Below are 18,617 nucleotides of genomic sequence, written 5' to 3'. Positions count from 1 at the left end.
AGTGCACATAGCATGGTAGAGACCATGGGGGTACTTGGGGTTGGCCAAGGAGAATGTGGAGGCTAAAAGGGAAAGGGGGAGAGCCAAGGACAAAAAATTGGGGAAAAAGCTACATTTTAATTTCAGGAAGAACCCGAGGAGTCTGCCAAGAAGACTGAGAAGGTACAGTTGGAAAGGTAGAAAGCGAAATCCCAGAAAGAGTAGGGTCTCAACAGCCAAGTTTAAATAAGGATGTGATCAATGGTGTGAACTGCTCTTTGGACTGTCCCCACAGCACAGGACAAGACCATATCAGCTCCAGCAGGTTCCACTGAAGAGAGCTCATGTGCCTTGGAGAAACAAGACCTCCAGCCCAGTCTACCAGGAGACCAACCACATGTCCATTCCATTCCCTCCCAGGGCATGAGAGCGCCTGACTGAGATGCTCATGTGTATTCTCTGTGTGAAGCTGTGCATACAACCTTCAAAGAAACCACAAAGGAGCTACTCGTTTTTAAGGGAAAAACACATGAACTCCAGAGCATAAGGAAGACATTAAAACAGGGTTGGGGAGAAGTTCTTCTCTTTCCATTTCATATTACCCTTCACAGAAATAACTGACTGCTTGAATATATGGTCATTAGAACACACATACACACACATACACGCACATGAAAACAAGAACTGGAATATTTGACTCTGCTTTCCATTTCCCACCACCCCAGATAACACAGGATACAACACGGCTTTATTGCACACATGTGCTTTCCGGCTTAAAAACACTGGGAGTAGATCCCTGTGGAAAGAAATATGAAAACCTCAGGATTCATGCGAATGTAGCCAGAGACTCTTACGGAGGGGTCTTCACTTTGCTGGCAGGGCTGGGGGAGAGCTGGGGCAATTTTATTGCCATGAAATTGGCTCCAGATGGAGGCAAGGAAAGGTGTTTACCCCCTGCTGGTGTCAGACACAGAGGGAGCCTGCAGTACCTAGCATCTTAGGCTCAGAATTGCCCAGTGGTAGGCAGTAACCCCACTGAGGGTCTGGCCAGGGCTCAGAGGGATGGGTGGACCAGGCTGTCTGTTGCTTGGAAAAGGCCATTTTGAATATAATGACTTTCACATGGACTGTGGGGCTTGGGGGAAGGCATTGTGGCTAGGGTCTGGAGGGGAAGAGGGAGGAAAGCAAACAGGAGCTTCCCTATGAGGCAACAGAAATGACAGCACCTTCTCCAGGTTGAATTTCCAAAACCCAGCTCTGCCCTGGAAGAATGGGACTGTGGCATCCTCTGCAGTGTTCCCAGACCACCCTAAGGCCCCCAAACCAATGATTCACAACTATGTTGCTTCCCCAGAGAGCATCTCCCCCTTTGGTTGACATGTGGCCAGCTCAGGGGTGGAGGAGCTCCGGCAGCCACGAACCCAGACGGGATGTTGACTGAGAGCTTTGTGGCCATGGCAGATGGGAGGGGTGAGCTTCACCCACTCAAAGGCACCAGCACCCCACCGATGAGTGTGGAATTGTGCTCTCCCGCCCTCGCAGTGAGACGACCGACCAGGACTGCAGACTGAGCAAATGGGTGTTCTCTGGCTTATAGCGCCCCCTAGCACTGGCCAGAGGGATAGAGCTCCGTGAACTCCAAGGACCCACCACCTGCCTGTCTGAATGCTGGAAAGGGGTTGGTGGTGCTGATCATTGGACCCATTCAACTGATACTTATTAAACTCGTTGTTACCAACACTTGATCCCTGTTTTCTAGGGGCTTACAGTCCAGGAAGGGAAACCGATGGGTAAACAATCACATTAGAGTCAGCTAAGTATTGTCGAAGAAGTTAATACAGGGTGTTGTGGGGATACATGGGAGGGGAATCAGAGGAGGTTTCCCGGAGGAGGTGACATCTAAGCTGAGGTCTGAAGGATGTGGAAGAATTCAATAACTTCTGAAGACCAAAAAAAATGGAGATAAAAAGGACACCTTCCTAACCTTTTAGTGCTATGATCCAAGAGACAAACAAGCAGGTGAACACATAACTACACTGGGCTCCACTGGAAGCCAGACCTTGTCTCTCCGAGGACTTTGGCGTCACAATCTTCTCTGAAATTCTGTTTTCAGCATCGATTCTTGGGGGAGGTAGCAGTATAGGAACTCAGTGTTGGTTGAGAAACTGATGGATGGTCTTCAGTCTTGGGTACGTTCCCGTGTGGCAAACCTGTTTAAATGGCAGGACTCATCTCCCCTTCAGAAGCATTCACTTGTCCTTCAGGATTTCCCATGGAACCTTGGAGTTTCTGAGGTGAGAGGGATCCTGGATACCACTGAGTTCTATCTTTCATCCAATAAACACAGAAGTCGACGTCTGGACAGGCAAAGTGACTTGACTAAGGCAGGTGCACAGCTATTCTGCAACACTGGGAATGAATCTCAGGTCTTTTGATTTGTTTTTTTTCCACTCTACTCTCTTTTCATTTCCCAGAAACAAAGTTTTCATGTGCCTTTCTATGGGGATATGTTTGGAATGCATTAGCTAATAATTTAGGAAGGGAAAAAATAGATAAACCTGTCATGAGGACAAACCTGTATTTCTTCTGATTGGCTCAGAGGGCGATTATTATCATAGTAGAGAATTATTTAATCTGTGTATGTAAAAGATCTCTGTGGGCTGAGCACTGTACAAAGAGACTCACACGAATCTGTCTGCAGATCGGAAAAGCAGATACGAGATCTGTGAATGGCTGGGGTTTCCAAGGCCACAGTTCAAGCATGGGCCATACCTTACAGCTTGGAGGACTGAGCCCTGCAAATGGGACGTTCCTTCACCTGCCTGAACCTTCTTTTTCCCACATTTAAAACAAGGATGGGTAGTTTCTGAGGTCCTTTTTACGACTTCTCTTCCTACAGACTCTAGCATCCTATAATTTGATACACAGAGGGTGGATATGAACTCACCTTTCCTAGAAAAGTTCCAGGAAAGGGAATACCAGGTGATCCTGGTAGGTGGGTAGACAGGCCAGATAGATCTTGAAGCTTATTCAGTTCTTCCCAGATTTATAAATCTATCATTGTTCTCAGCTGTCAAGGGAAAGCAGGAGAGCCTGCATCTTCATTCTTTGTTTTGTTTTGTTTTTGATTTTTTGAGATGGAGTCTCGCTCTGTCGCCCAGGCTGGAGTGCAGTAGAGCGATCTCCACTCACTGCAAGCTCCGCCTCCCGGGTTTATGCCATTCTCCTGCCTCAGCCTCCCGAGTAGCTGGGACTACAGGCACCCACCACCACGTCTGGCTAATTTTGTATTTTAGTAGAGACGGGGGTTTCACCGTGTTAGCCAGGATGGTCTCGATCTCCTGACCTCGTGATCTGCCCACCTCGGCCTCCCAAAGTGCTGGGATTACAGGCGTGAGCCCCCGCACCCAGCCTGCATCTTCATTCTTACCGTTAGCCTCAGGTTCACCCTACCCAGCTTATTAAGTGGCGTTGAATAAACAATTCTTACATATTATTAGGCTCATGGACACCATGACATCCAGACTGATGGGTGCCTGCTGAAGGGGGTGACCCTAGCAGGAGGACTGCCCTACGCAAGGATTCATGGAGTTTGCTCTTTCTTTTCCTTACGGTGAGAACCAAACTGCCTTCACACGGTGGGCAGAGGGGAACTGACTCAGGTTAGGAATAAGAGAGAACATCCCAACTGAAAAGCTCTTGGAATTCGCTGAACTTCAAGACACTGTGTGGACCAGCTTAGGATCAGGAGTGAGAAGAAATTAACCGAAAGGTGATTTCATTACTTTTCAGTTGGAAAAAAGATCAGATTACATTTGTGCTTTCATAATTAAGTAGCTGCCGGAATAAAACGCTTCAGATGCTTTCTATGAGAAAACTGCTGCTTGAAGTTCAGCAGAAGTTATCTACTTGACACTTAAATTCCAGGCAAGGCCTTCCGTTGGAGAAAATATCGGCACTTTGGACAAAACTGTAACGTGAAAAGAAAGCGAAGAGAGGGCCTCTATCATGTAAGATGCTTATCCAAAGTGGATTTGGTCTGGAAAGTCTTCTAAAACCTTCCACATGACTGTGGAATAAGTCATGTGGAGTGCAGGGATAAGCGAATCTCTCAAATCCCACCACGTACGCCCTCATTCAACCTGGATCCTTAGAGTGGCCTACAGGGCACTCTTTGCTCAGGACTCAGTCAGCTGTTGGCCACACCCATGCTCTCCAGTCTCCTGAGACCCTATTTGGTTCTCAGAGGGCTAAAAAGCAGTGTGGCTAAATATCTCAGGACTCAAAGTATTCCTACTGTGGTTGGAGAAGTAACAGAATCACACCCCATAAAACAATGAAAATAGTGCTAGAAAAACGTCGAGAGACAGAAATATCTCTAAGAGTCAGGCCACAGTTAGAGTGAAGGCAGGGAGGGTTTTTAAAGCTGGGTGGCGGGCCGGGGCGGTGGGGACAAGTCAAAATCGTGTGGAAACTGGTTTCCCTTTCCTATGGCTAAAATGCTCAAAGGGGAGAAAGGAGTTTCAAAAACGTTCTTGGAAATAAAATACCATCTCTCACGAATTCTTCAGCCTCTGCTGTCCCAATGTCACTTCTCTGAGATGTAAACAGAGGAGTTCTGAGAAAGAAGCTGAACTTGCATTTCTCCCTGTTTCTATTTGTTCCAAACTTGTAGCATTTCTAACAGGATGAAGCGGAAGAGAAAGGAAAAGAGACGAAAGTGTAGAAAGATGGAAGATCCCAGCTGCAAATGGCCATTTGCAGTTAGATGGAACAGCTGCTGACGTTCAGGGAAATGCATGTCTCTCTTCAGATGGGAAGGGGCAGTGGAAAGGGGTGACTTGAGTTCCTGGCTGGCCACCAATCATCCCATCTTTCTGTGTGGGTTCCTCATCTGGAAAGTGGGAGTGATACTTGTGCTTGCTTTTCCTATCTACAAAGATTATTGTGAGAGCTATAAGGTGAGGTACAAAATCCTGCTTTTAAAAATACAAAGCAGAATCAAGATGTCAATAACAAGGATAGTAATTGTGTTAGTTATTTGCAATCATCCATTATAGTTAGTCATCTAGGATCCTAGATCATTCTCCTGGTTTTACTACAGTTTTGGATCAGCTCACCCCCAAATCCCTTGCTGAAGGGTGGAGCCCTGTCAGCCATGGGCGGGGAACCACTTCCTCTTGCCTTTCTACTTTCTGTCTTTCAAACATGCTCAGGGCCTTTGCACTTGCTGTTCCCCCTGCCTGATACCTCTCTCCTGTGGCTTGCCCCATAGTTGATCCTTCTCTTTGTCCACTTCTCAGCGAAGATGGCACTTCAGGGAGCCCTTCCCTTGCTGTTGCAGAGAGAGCAGCGCCCTCCCCAGTCATGTCCAACCCTGAACTCTGTTTTGTTTTCTTCATAGCCCTAGCATCATAGAAAATCACCCTGTGCATTCGTTGATGTCCACGGGGGCAAGGGCTTTGTGTTGCTTAACCCAGCATCCTGAACCGTGTTTGTTGAATGAATACAGGACCCCGTTTGCTCTGGGGGAGCATAGAAAAACAGTCTTCTATCATATATCATAGCCAGCTCCAAACAGCAGATGGCTTCCCATATCCCAGAGAGTAAGAACGAGAGAGAGAGAGAGAGAGAGAGAGAGAGAGAGAGAGAGAGAGAGAGAGAGAGTGTTTGGGTCTTTCTCCTCTGTCCCTGCTCGGGGTAGCAGTTAGCATTCCCCCACTGGTTCCACCAGGCTCAGTCAAGGTCTCTAGGACATGGCCACCCCCGACCTGTGTAAACGGTCCTGCTGGGGTGGGTGGGTGGTAGTTGGTTCTGGTTTGGGTCAGAAGCACCCAGTGGCCCAGGTGGGCGTGGGGCGAGGGCGCAGACGAGAAGGGGCACGAGGGCGCCGCTCGGAGGACCCAGCTGCAAGCACCGGTCCCGGGCGCGCCCCAGCCCACCCACTCGCGTGCCCACGGCGGTATTATTCCCTATAAGGATCTGAACGGTCCGGGGGCGGCCCCGCCCCGTTGCCCCGTGCCCCGGCCCCGCCCCTTTTGGAGGGCCGATGAGGTAATGCGGCTCTGCCATTGGTCTGAGGGGGCGGGCCCCAACAGCCCGAGGCGGGGTCCCCGGGGGCCCAGCTCTATATCACTCGGCCGCCCAGGCAGCGGCGCAGAGCGGGCAGCAGGCAGGCGGCGGGCGCTCAGACGGCTTCTCCTCCTCCTCTTGCTCCTCCAGCTCCTGCTCCCTCGCAGGGAGGCCGCCCGCGGAGTCCTGCGCCAGCGCCGAGGCAGCCTCGCCGCACCCCATCCCGTCCCGCCGGGCACTCGGAGGGCAGCGCGCCGGAGGCCAAAGTTGCCCCGCACGGCCCGGCGGGCGAGCGAGCTCGGGCTGCAGCAGCCCCGCCGGCGGCGCGCACGGCAACTTTGGAGAGGCGAGCAGCAGCTCCAGCAGCGGTGGCAGCAGCGGCAATGACTCCTTGGCTCGGGCTCATCGTGCTCCTGGGCAGCTGGAGCCTGGGGGACTGGGGCGCCGAGGCGTGCACATGCTCGCCCAGCCACCCCCAGGACGCCTTCTGCAACTCTGACATCGGTAAGCGCTCCTGGTGCCCCGCCCGAGCCCCACGCTGCAGCCGGGACTGCAGCGCTGCTTAGGGAGGCAGGGCGAGCCCCACTCCTTTCCTCTCCCCGAGGAGAGGGGCAAACGGGGTTGCGACGGAGTGGGGAAACTCGATGTCCTTGGGTGGGGGCGCTGGCATAACTGAGAGGGGAAGATGCCCTGCAGAGGAAGCTCATAGTGGCTGAGTGAGCCCCTGGACGCCTTTGCTTTCCTAACTTAGGGCGTGGGGTTCCTACTGGTCCTTTTGACATCTGGAAAATGTCCCCATTCACTACTAACGAGGAAGGGCTAGAAGAGAAGGGTGAGGAAAGGGTGGGTTCCCCAAACTTGGAATGCTAACTAAAGTGCTGGGAAATTGAATAGTTTAAAAAAAAAAAAAGTTGCCAGCCATGTGCACGGAAAGTTGCAGGAGAAACTTGGAGTACTCCGAGTCTGCATCATCGCCTGCGCCCATGAAATTCATTCTTTTCACTGAGACCCATCCCAGCTGCATGCTTCCCAAGCAAGCGCTAACTGAGCTTCTGGGACTGCCAAGTTTGGGTGGATTTAAGGGGAAAATGAGGAGAAAGCTGTGGCGTTGACCCACCCCCTGGAGGCACTGTGTTTGAGAGTGTTGATAGCCAGCAGAAGGTGGCGTGTGCGAGGGGTCACTTACCACATAGCTGTGAAAATTCACAGGAAGGCTATTTTTTTTCCTTGAATGCGTGTGGGGAGGGGAGAATGGGCAGTGGAAAACAGATTTTTCACCAAAAGAACAAAGCTGCCAAGGGTCACATCACGGTGACAGTTCCAGACTGGACTTAGTGTCTTGAGTAGAGAGACCCTGTAAAGAGTAGACCTCCTACTCCTTAGCGTGTATGGAGGGCCCCGAGAGCATCCTGGGAGGCTTGTCTGGGAGTGTTTGGGACAGTCGTGTTTGGATGGCCAAAGGCGGAGTGGCATCTGGGAAACATTTCTCTCCTCCTTTCCAGCCCATAAAGTGTGCAAGTCCAGTGGCCCTCCTGGGAGTGTGTGTGTGTTTACGCGCTGGGCTGGGCGGTGGGGTGGGACAGCCTTGCCGCCCTCTGCCTGTGTCGATTCAGAGGTGAAGAATGGAGCGTGTGTGTTTTAAGTACAGTCATAAAGGAGAAGGAAATTTTCCACTGAGTCTTGGGTGAGGGACTCTACCAGTGTGTTGTGGTGAGGAGGGGGAGGAGGCAGGAGCTTGGCAGGGGAGGCAGTGGAGGCCAGGAGGGACACTGCTGGTGGGCTGGGCTGAGCCTGGAGGTCAGAATGGGGGTGTGGTGACCAGAATGTCAGTGCAGTTGGCAGCTGAGGGTGTTTGTGTGACCTGAGGTCACCCTTGTAAGAGGCTCCCTGTGGCCTGCATGGTACATCCTCCCCTCCCCCACCGGGGGAACCCAGCTGGTCCCGGGTTTGTGGATTGCTTAGAAAGATCCTTTTGGGCAGCCTGAAGCCTGGGGAGGGTTTTCCTCCCACTTCCCGTGACCACCTCCACTCACATTCCACTTATCCTTTCCCTCCTCATCCCAGTTGGTGATATTGCCACCTGATTAGTGTGGGGAGTTGCTGCTGCGGCTGAGTTCCAGTTTTGCCCAGGGGGAGCGCACACATGCGGCCAGGAGGCTGGCAGGTGCAATCAGGGTGTGCAGGGGTGCAGCCCAAGTCCTTTTCTGCTGGAAAATGAGCTGGGTGGGTTCATCTATGTTTTTTTGGTATGTAGTGAGAGTGGGTCCCTATTCTTCCCCCTTGCCCTTTGCTTTGGGGTTTCTACCCTAGAAATTGACCACGGAAAAGTGAAAATAGCATGAGTAGATCCTGCTTCCAATGGGGGCCTTCCCGTCTGTTTACTGCTTAGGTTTCCTGCAGTAGGTCTGAGTGATGCAGAAAGTTTCTTACAATTTCTCTGGATTGATTCAAGAAATATCTCCCTTGCTCCTCTTCATAAATTTCCCAGAGAAAAGCTAAGTTACCAGGAAGTACTCAAAGACCAGGAGATTGTGGAATCTAAAAGAAAAAAAAAGAAACAAAAAATCTTCGATGCTCTGGCACGGATCCCAAATTGTTCTGCCTGGCTTTGGTGCACTGCACTAGTGGCAGGGATGAGCTAATGCTTTTAAAATGGGAGGTGTGGGTGTGAGCTGCTTGCTTGCCGACCTCCCTCGCCTTGCACAGCAACCTGCTGGCATCCAGTACTTGGCTCCCAAGTTTCCTTGCTCAGAGCCTTTCTCGTTTCCAGTCTGGGTTGAAACTCTGTCCATTCTCTCCCTCAAAAAAATATGAAGGAGCTCCCCATTCCTCGGGACCTGCACAACCCCACCAGTCAACTTTGTAGCCCCCTAAAGGTGTTCGTGCAAGCCCGTCAACTTCCTCTTTTAAAACCATCATGGTGGTTTTCTCTTCATGGCTTGGTGCCATGTTGGCCTAGCAAAAGGCACAGGAGGCCTGGCCCGGCCCTCTCCTGGGGGGCTGCCTGATGGCCTTTCCCCCTCTCTCTGCTCATCCACAGGTGTCTCTTTCTGTCTTTTTTTCCCCAAAGTCCTAGGGCCTGGCACGGTGTTCTGGGGGACGAGGAGTTAAAAGGTGTTTCTATGGCAACTCCAGGCCCTGTACCCTATGGAAGTGTTTAGGAGAATAATAAACTACATGCTGACTTATAAGACACACTGTGGGGGAAAGAAAGGGACTTGGAAGCAGGCAGGATGTCTGTGGCCCCCCTCCCCTGGCCAGTCATTGCCCCTGAAACTCCTGACAAAACCTGACAAAACCTTAACTCTAGAAGAGGAATGGGAGGGGGCTGGGGATGAAGAAGGCAGCCTCGGCCAGGGCAGATCCACTCTGGCAGCTCTGTCCAGCTTAGGAAGGGCTGGGCTGTGCCAAGGGCTTTCTGAAAATGTTCGTGCGTGAGTGTGTGTGTGTGGCTTCTGCAAAGGTGGTGGGCAGGGCTGAGGGGGGTGCAGCAGAGAGAGAGAATTTTGCTTCAGAATGCCAAGCCCTTCTCTCCTCCTCTCCGGCCACCTTTGCATGGGAGGAATGGAGCTGTAGGACAGAGCATGTTTGGGGCCTGCCTCTGAGCCTGTTGGGAATTTGAACATGAGGCTCAGCTGGGGGGCTGGCTGCCAGCCCCAGAGGATGGCCCCTGGATATCTCCAAATTGTTTTGACAGGGGCCAGTGCCAGCAGATTTTTTTCAGGATCAGATCTGAAGTTGTCGTTTTAGCAAAGAAGCCATTTTCAAAGAAACCAGATCCATTCCCTCTCCCTCTCACACACAATTACACCTCAACACTGGGCTTTGCAACTTAAGGAAAATAGAATCAGACTTTGGAGAGGTGCTGGCACTTGGTAGGGCAAGTCTGGGGGACCCAGGCTGTGGATATCTTGGGAACCATGGAAAGAGGAGAGCTGTTATCCAGCTGGAGGAAGGAAGAGGCATCTCTCAGGTCCCTCCTGGTTGCAAGCACTTCCCAAATGCCATTTCTTTCACCCCTCCCCGCCCAGCAACCTTAAGAGTAGGCATTGCACCCATTTTTCAGAGGGAAAACACTGAGGCTGAAGAGACTGTGCTTGTCTACGGCCACCTAGTTGCTAAATGATATAGCTAAAACATATTACCAGTTATACCATGCTTCAAAAACGTTTCAACTTTCATTGACACATGATATTCTAAGGTGACCAGGAGATGGAATGGATGGTTAACATTTGAAGAATGCCTTTCTTCTACATTTGGGTTTTCTTTAAAAATATGAAGACAGCCAAAATGGCCAGAGGTTTTAGTTAAACATCATCTTCAGGGAGGGAGAGCTTATTCTTATTCTACGGTATCGCAGAGGAAAATTCTAATGTTCTTTGGATATTAGAACTGGAAAAGACCCTTGAAACCATCAAGTCTCAGTAATAAAAGGACCTGGTTTGTCTCACTGTGGCCCAGGGAGAAGTAAAGTTAATAGAGACAAGCCATTTCAGGGCTTCAAGACTCTTTGCTTACAGGTGGGGACGAGTTAGGGGTCCCCAGGGGAAGGTACCCAGTCTGCCAGTGTGGTGGGAGGAAAGCCAGGGGGATAGTCAGGAGACTGGGTCTCAGCTGGAGAAGGTACCCCTGTGACAGTTCTGTGTCCCTTTCACAGTCCCTGGATAGATAAGGCTAGAAAAGTGGCCACAGAAGTAGCTTGGGTTGAGGGATTTTTGTTTGTTTTGCAGGAACAGCAGGAACCATTCAGCTCCACTGCTGAATGGCACATTCCAACAGGTTCATTAATTAAAACAAAACAAAACACAATTCTCCATCGCATTTGGCTTTTACCATTCCAGCCAGTATGGACAAGGAGGCCGCTTCTTCCACCTTTTGTCGTAGTCAACTCCTGGGTGGCTTTGAGAGGCAGCGTGGGGTGGTGGAAAGGCAATGGGGAGGGCAGATCCGAGCTCCACTCCTTCCTCTGGGGCTTGTTGGCTGTGTGTGCCTAGGCACATATGGGCAATCTTTGAGCTTTAGTTTTCTTATTTATACAAGGGGAATAACAATTTGTACCATCTTGGCCTGTTTTATCTATATTTTAAGAGCTACAAGTATATGCATGCATTCTATGTTCATGTATGTATCTCTGTGTATATGATAAATTGCTAAACAGTATATTTATGATCTATGATATATCCATTTCTATTTATCATCTATCTATCTATCTATCTATCTATCTATCTATCTATCTATATCTATCTATCTATCTAAAATCGGAGAAGAGTAAAATCTTTTCTGATTACTTTTTCAGAAAAGTGTGTTACTTGTTGCACACTTTAGTCCCTTCTCCAAATCCTTTTCTTCCTATACATTTACATACATAGGCACCCATAGCAAATCTATAGTTTTTTCTTTAGAAACATGAATAGTAGAACACTAAAAATAGTGGAATACCACATAATACCACATATAGTATTCTGCTTGTTTCCCATTCAACAATGTGTACTTCAGATCTTTCTACTTAATATATTTATAACTGTCAGAGGGGCACCTTCTCCAGATGGTACCCAGTCTCCTGACTGCCCCCCTGGCTTTCCTCCTACCACACTGGCAGACTGGGTAGCTCCCCCTGGGGACTCCCAACTCATCTCCACCTTTAAGGGAAGAGTCTTGGAGCCCTGAAATGTCTTGTCTCTATTAACTTTACTTCTCCGTGGGCCACAGTGAGACAAACAAAGTCCTTTTATTACTGTGGATTGATGGTTTGGAGGATATATACATACATAAAAAATTTCTTTTATGTATTTCATGAGGTTATAATTTTAAACAGCTAATAAGTATAGAGTGATTACTATGTGCCAGGCATTATTCTAAGTCATTAACTTACATTAACTCATTTAATGCTCTCAGTTTGATAAAGGAAAGTGTGCTATTTTCATCTCCATTTCACAGCTGAGGAAACTGAGGCTTAGAAAAATGAGGTAACTTGTTTAAGGTTATACTGCTAGCAAGGAATAGAGCCTGTATTTAAGCCCCTTCACCTTGGCTCTAAAATATATTCAACAACTATACTATAGATCACATTATACTATATCATATTATATATATTACTACATACTCTTATATTATTATAATTATATAATGTGCATTTTCCATTTTAATAGTTCCTGCCAATTTGGCCTTCACAGTGGCTGTGTTAACATAGTTCTTTTCATATATGCAACATGAGGGGATGGAGGAGTATTAGAGCCCTGTGCTTAAGAGACTTCCATGCTTCTCTCAAATAGAAAACAATTTATAATTTTATTGACTTTTCAGTTTTTTTTTGTTTTTTCCTTCTTTTTGTCTCTTTGAAAGGGAGCAAAATTAGGGCCATGAAGATCAAGTTAATGGGAGTATTTTCATAGGGAGAGGAAGGCTGCAATGCCAGGAAAGCTGTGGTCCTTGACTTGTTGCATACTGGAGTAATTTGGTTGAAGATAGTTTTATTTATGTATTTATTTTGCTTTCATAGTAAGCAATGGACCATTTATTATACCAAGTTGTTTGACTTTGAGGATTCACATGGACTCAGGTTCAAAGGTATATGTGACTGTGTTTTGAACACACATACACAGGGTTTTGCTTTCTGACTCAAAGCTGTCCGCTGGCCAGGCTCATGGTGGCAGCAAGGGCACTCACTCATCTGTCTCCCTTCTTGTTGCATATGGATGGCGCTTGGGTGACAGTGGTGGGATGGTCACAAGGAGGAGGATGGACTGCTGAGAGGGAGGCTGGGTGGACCCCAGCCAAAGAAGGACACTGGAGTCTCATTATTATGGGAGCTAGAAGGGCTGGTTTAGGAAAGAATTCCTGTTCTGATGGAAGCTCTTCAGTGGACTCTTAGGAAAAAGTATCATCAAATGGCTTTTACAAAGGCCAGTGTGGACCCTGCCCACCTCATCCTCGTAGTCTCCTCACTGGTCTGTCCTGCTCCAGCTGTTTATACTCTGTCTCTCTGGCTCTTGGCCCATGACACCCCCTCGGTTTTGAACACTCCTCATGAACTTCTCCTTCTCTAGGTCTCCTTTGGTTCCTTTCCCTGATCACTCCTTGGCATTGGTACCAGAAGAACAGTCATAAACCTTGCCCATATTTTAAGTATGCTTAAAAATGCCATCTCTAGTAAAAGCCAAATTCTCCAAAGCTGCATGGGAAACTCCCAGAGGGGATCATTCTTGTGCTGGGAGAGAGAACTCAGGGCTGTGTGCCACCCAGAGGGATGCATCTAACCCACTTGAGAGGGAAAGCACTCACTACGCTCTCTGCATTACTTGATAAGTCTAGTCCTGTCTTCTGGTGGACATGATACCCTAGCACCCTCCCAGAGAAGCAAGTGGAGATTTCTAAATGCCAACCCTGCAGGAGATCACCAACATAATACTGTAATGACTTTTCACAGGAAGTGTGGTGCACTTACTATGTGCCAGGCATGGTACCAAGCTCCTTACTTGCGTATCAGTCATCCCAGCTGCCTGATGGGCCGTCTCAGGCTAGGGAAGCCAAATGGCTTGCCCCAGCTCACACCACTTGCAACCTACACTTGCTTAGCCTATCTCCAAAACCTGTGTTTCCAATCAGTCTCTTGTATAGACCAAGGGCTACAACTTTTTAGACTTGGGAAGATTCTACCCATTTTGCGACCTCTCCACGTGAGTCTTTGGCTCCCCACTGTTGGGCCTCCCCTCAGTCTGCTTATCTTTGGTTTTCTTCCTCGCCAGACATGCCTTCTCTGCCGCCCCCAAATTTTATTACTGTATAGTAGTTCTGGGATCCTAACATAACCAAGCCTCACCTCCTAACCCAGGACCCTTTCAGCTGTCTCAGTGGTTCCCGGCCTTTTCAACAGTAAGGAGTTTTTTAAAATTAATTTTTCCCTTCAATAAGTTCTGTGTTTGGAACAGTTATCCATCACAATTTCATGTGTTGAGTGTTGATTAACTTTCCATTAAAAAACAAATTAAAATATAACTAGAACTGCTGATACTAGCCAGTCATTCTTCTGACACAATCAGCTAATATACTAATTAATTACGGCCCAAAGCAAGGACGGTTGGTGTTTTTGTAAGCCTGGGAAGCTTTCTCATGGGTTCCTGGGTGATTGCATTGTCGAATTTGCGTTGAGTTACTGATATGCCAAAAATAGCTCCTGGCTTCTTTGGTATATCGCTGTCCTTTGCCCCTCCTGAGAATGGTGCTTTAGTTTCACGCCAGCTTAGCATCTCTTCTCCCCATGGGCAGGTCCCATGCATTTACTGCCATTGTCACTTCTCCCTGTTACCCACAGTGCTGGCACCACACCTGGGATAGACAGCAGGTCGCTGATGTGTCGGGGTTGAGGTTTCTATCCTTTCAGAGGAGGTGATATGGCTTCAGGTATTTTCCTATGTTCATGTCTGGCATCCAGGGGTACACAAAGTATTGATTCTAGCTAAAGGACTTACTAAATACTGTTTGACAGGAGGTCAACAGGTGTCTATCTGGGCTGCAGTGGAACTAAGAGGTCTTTTTGTTCAGTTGTTTAAAAATTAGTGTTTGTAGTTGCAGAGGGGCCCCAGAGAACCTTTCCTGATCCATTTAGAGGCCATCTGTGTGGCCAGGATGGCTTTGCTGTCACAGAAGGGACGGTCCACACTACCCAACACTCAAGTCTGATTTATGTTCATGTAAATCCGATCACCTAATGGTGGCATTCATGGCTTGGAGACAAGAAACTTTAAGTGTTTCCAGGCCTGCAGCCACCTGGCTTTTTGTGGGGGTGGGGAAGGGAAGGAAAGCTGTACGATCCGGCCTCAGAGAGCCCAAGGTAAAGTTCAGTTAGTGGAAAACCAGAGCCCTAGATGATTGGGCGGGGCAGGGGGTGGGTGTTGAGGAGCGGAGGAGAGGGGAAGTCCTGAGATGACCAAGCCTCCAAGAGCCATTCCGGAACCAGAGATCTTAAATATTACATGGCAATTATCCCCTCTGCCTCTGCCCATGAGGGTGCCAGACACAGGGCCGCCCGGCTGCCTGCAGGGAAGAGCTTTTTCATTCAGAAACTTCAGGGCTCCTGCAATCCCTGGATTAGGATGTGGGGATGGTGAGTTTCGCAACCAGGGTCAGATTTCACGAAGACTTACTTTCGTGACTTGAGGTGTTTGACTAAGGTGTTTGCATTTCATGTATTAGGAGGGACTCCCTTTTGACTTAGACTTTATCATCATGAATAAACTCCCTGCCTTTAGATTTGGAAACATAATAGCTCTTGTGAGCTCTGCTACTCCCAAGCTCGGGCGGGTTCTTTGCCTCAGTTTCCTCATCTCTAAAATGGGGGGAATATATTATGTACCACGTGGTAACTTCATTGGCAATTAAGTGAAATACTTCATGGAATGTTTAGCACTAAATATTCCTCAGTATTGAAAGGCTGGGAACCACTGAGACAGTTGAAAGGGTCCTGGGTTAGGAGGTGAGGCTTGGTTATGTGAGGATCCCAGAACTGACTACACAGGAATAAAATTTGGGGGCAGCAGGGAAGGCATGTCTGGAGAGGAAGAAAACCAAAGATAAGCAGACTGAGGGGAGGCCCAACAGTGGGGAGCCAAAGACTCACGTGGAGACGTCGCAAAATGGGTAGAATCTTCCCAAGTCTAAAAAGTTGTAGCCCTTGGTCTATACGACAGACTGATTCCTGGCACAGAACAGCTCGATAAGAATAAGTATGAGCTTTTAGTAGTAGTGTTGTTGCAGAGCAGAGCTGATATTCTCACTTCACTTTCGGTGAGGAAAAGGGGGCTCTGAGGTGTGATGTGATGTTTTCCAGGGTCATATACAGACAGCTGAGCTTCAGAATCGTGGTTTGACCCCCCCACCTCCAAATCTAATGTGTTCCATTTTGTCACAGTGCTTCCCACGGGACACAGAAAGAAACAACAAAGTTCCTACTCTATTTTCACAACTCTTCACATTTTAGAGTCTTAAGTCCATCTGATCTCATTTGATGACAACCTCCCAATGAGAAAAGCAGGATGGTATTGGGGGGTCAGTCACAGTTCCCAGTTAGTGGATGTCAGTACTGAGAATGGCGGGGTTCAGTGGCTTAGCCATATAGCCAATACGTGGAATGGGATTGGAACCCATGTCTTCCGAGGCCAAGCCCAACACTTGTCAAGGATCTGGTGCTGCCCTTCCCTCTTTAGACAGCCCCCACTGATAAGCAGAGGTAGAAGTCACTGGAGTAGCCAAAGAGAGGGCCCTAGAAATGGATTGGTGACAATGAACTTGGCTGAAGAGTCAGCACCTGCTCTCCTATCCACTGCCAGGGCTGGGAGGTGCAGTGCGGCATGGAGGAGGAGCACTGGCTGGAGTTAGGAGGCCTGAGGTCTAGTCCTAGTTCATCATCTGACTCTGGAGTCCCCTTGGTGATGCTGACCTCCCTGGGTTTGGTCTCTTATCTGTAAAACAGCAGGATTGGCTCTATGTGCTGTATATTTCACTGAATGCCTACTATGGTCAAGCTTTTCTGGCTCTAAGTTCCCTTGGAAAGGGCTCTCTACTTTAGCTGAATAACTGAGCACCTAAATCTGTCAACGACACCCTTTAGTAGGTAACTTTGTTAGAAATATGGTCTATTAAGATAAGAGCCAGGATTTCTGTGGTTGCAAAAGTGGATGTGGGCTCTGAACAAAACCTCTAATGAGCTGAGATACTTTATCAGATGACATATTTGACCACCAAACTTCCTGTTGGAGCAGGGCTGATTTGCCAAACAGATAGCAACCTTGCAGACTTAGTCGATGGTTAGAATTAAGACTCAAGGTCACTTCAGGGCTTGTCATTGATCGCGGGAGGGCTTGATAAAAATCGAACCTCATTAATACCACTAAAGAAGCTGATGGACAAGAAGTGGGATTAAGACTCAATACTCATAAAAATAAGGCTTTCCTTATCCACAGTCTAGCTGAGCAGTCCCTCACTCTGGAAATGTGGTTCATGGCTCAGCTCAAACATTTTCTGCAGCTGAGAGGACTTCTCTGTGGAAGACTGGCTCAGATGAACACATGAGTGATCCGATGGAACCTTTGTTTAAGTGAATGAGGAGGGCGTTTGGAAGACACAGATCAAATGTGTGCCCCACTGGGCAGTCACTATCTGCTCCCTGATAGGGAGAAACCCCAGTGATGGGACAGAAAGCTCCAAAGATCCTGAGGAAGTTTGGAGGGTCAAACTTCACCACTGGAAGGACTGAGAGATCCAAGAAGCTCAGAATCCAGGTTGGTCTCCAGGCTGCAGTTCTGAACAAATGGGTGCAGTGGGAAAAAGCTTATACTTGAGGTGGGAAGGTAGGTGTGGGTTCCAGTTCCTTCTTTGGCTGATCTCTTTTGGCCTGGATTTTCTCACTTGTCATCCAGGCCTTGTCACAAACCCAGTGCCTACAGGGACCAGGCACAGAGACGCTGGATATTTGAGTATCAGACATACTGGAATATTACTCACTCCTGTCAAATATGTATATGGTTCCCCATTCTCTTGGTTTCCATTTTGGAGAGTTAAACAAATACTAAAAATGATTTCTTTGTTATAAGACAAGCAATAAAACAGTAGGCAAGTGTGATGATAAACAGCATCTGAGCTTTGGCTTTGGAGGTGGGGAGACAATAGAGAGTGGCAGTAACTGTGGTGAACCGTACAGTCCAGGTCCCTTCTGGAGGAGCAGCTGCTGTCCAGCTCCAGCCTATTAGGATGTGAGTCCAGTGATGCCAGATTTCTAGTCTCTTAGGATAAGCAAGAAATCCAAATGTTTAATGTAACATCTTCTGAAAAGACACACACACACACACACACACGGACCAAACAAAACATGTCCATGGGCCAGATTCAGCCTTATGGGTCACCAGTTTTGTGACCTGGAATCCATTTGATCTCTAGAATCGCCTTTCAATTCTCAGATCTCTGAGTGAGTAATACCCAATTTTTTTTTTTCTGGCAAAATGTGTCCTGCACTTCCCACACTTTCTGAGCTGGAGCACAGGTTCTGGAGTTAGACCACTTGGCTCAAACCTTGGCCTCGTTCATGGCTAGTTGCCTGTCCCTGGACAAGTTAACTCTCTGGTCTCATTTTTCCTATCTGTAAAATGGAGAATGCAATAGTGCTTTTAACCTCATAGGTTGTGGGAGAATTCACTGACATAATGGAAATAAAAGGCCTGGCTCATTGCCTGGCATGTGGTAAGGACCTGATAAATGTCAGCCATCATATTATTACTATGTGGTATAACTGCCTCCCCTTCGATGGGAGCCAAGTCTTGCTCACCAGCTCATTGCCTGATATTAGTAGGCATTCAATGAAAGTATCAATGAATTAATGAGAACATTTGAGAAAGATAGCATTCCAGCCTTTCCAGGCAATAGTGTACTCGTGTGTGTGTGTGTGTGTGTGTGTGTGTGTGAAAGAAAGAGAGAGAGAGAGAGAAAGGGAGAAAGGAAGGAAGGAAGGAAGGAAGGAAGGAAGGAAGGAAGGAAGGAAAGAAGGAAGGAAGGAAAGAAGGGAGGGAGGGAGCGCG

At 48.2% G+C, this 18,617-nt stretch overlaps 2 protein-coding genes across 2 annotated transcripts in view; one reads left to right on the top strand and one right to left on the bottom strand.

Annotated features, from left to right (window-relative positions):
* The window catches only part of SYN3 (synapsin III), a 502,974-nt gene that overhangs the window by 296,372 nt on the left and 187,985 nt on the right, over positions 1-18,617 (bottom strand). The gene's annotated exons all lie outside the window — the stretch shown is intronic.
* TIMP3 (TIMP metallopeptidase inhibitor 3) overlaps positions 6,077-18,617 on the top strand; it is a 62,224-nt gene continuing 49,683 nt past the window's right edge. Inside the window, exon 1 of the mRNA XM_017880819.1 lies at positions 6,077-6,555. Coding sequence (XP_017736308.1) covers positions 6,435-6,555 — 121 coding nt within the window. The 5' untranslated portion in view covers positions 6,077-6,434. The remainder of the gene's footprint in view (positions 6,556-18,617) is intronic.

The sequence above is a fragment of the Rhinopithecus bieti genome, unplaced genomic scaffold (genome assembly GCF_001698545.2).
Source record: "Rhinopithecus bieti isolate Rb0 unplaced genomic scaffold, ASM169854v2 scaffold_12783, whole genome shotgun sequence".
Lineage (NCBI taxonomy): Eukaryota > Metazoa > Chordata > Mammalia > Primates > Cercopithecidae > Rhinopithecus > Rhinopithecus bieti.
The sequence above is the reverse complement of the archived record's forward strand: the minus strand, read 5'-3'. Positions and strand labels throughout refer to the sequence as shown.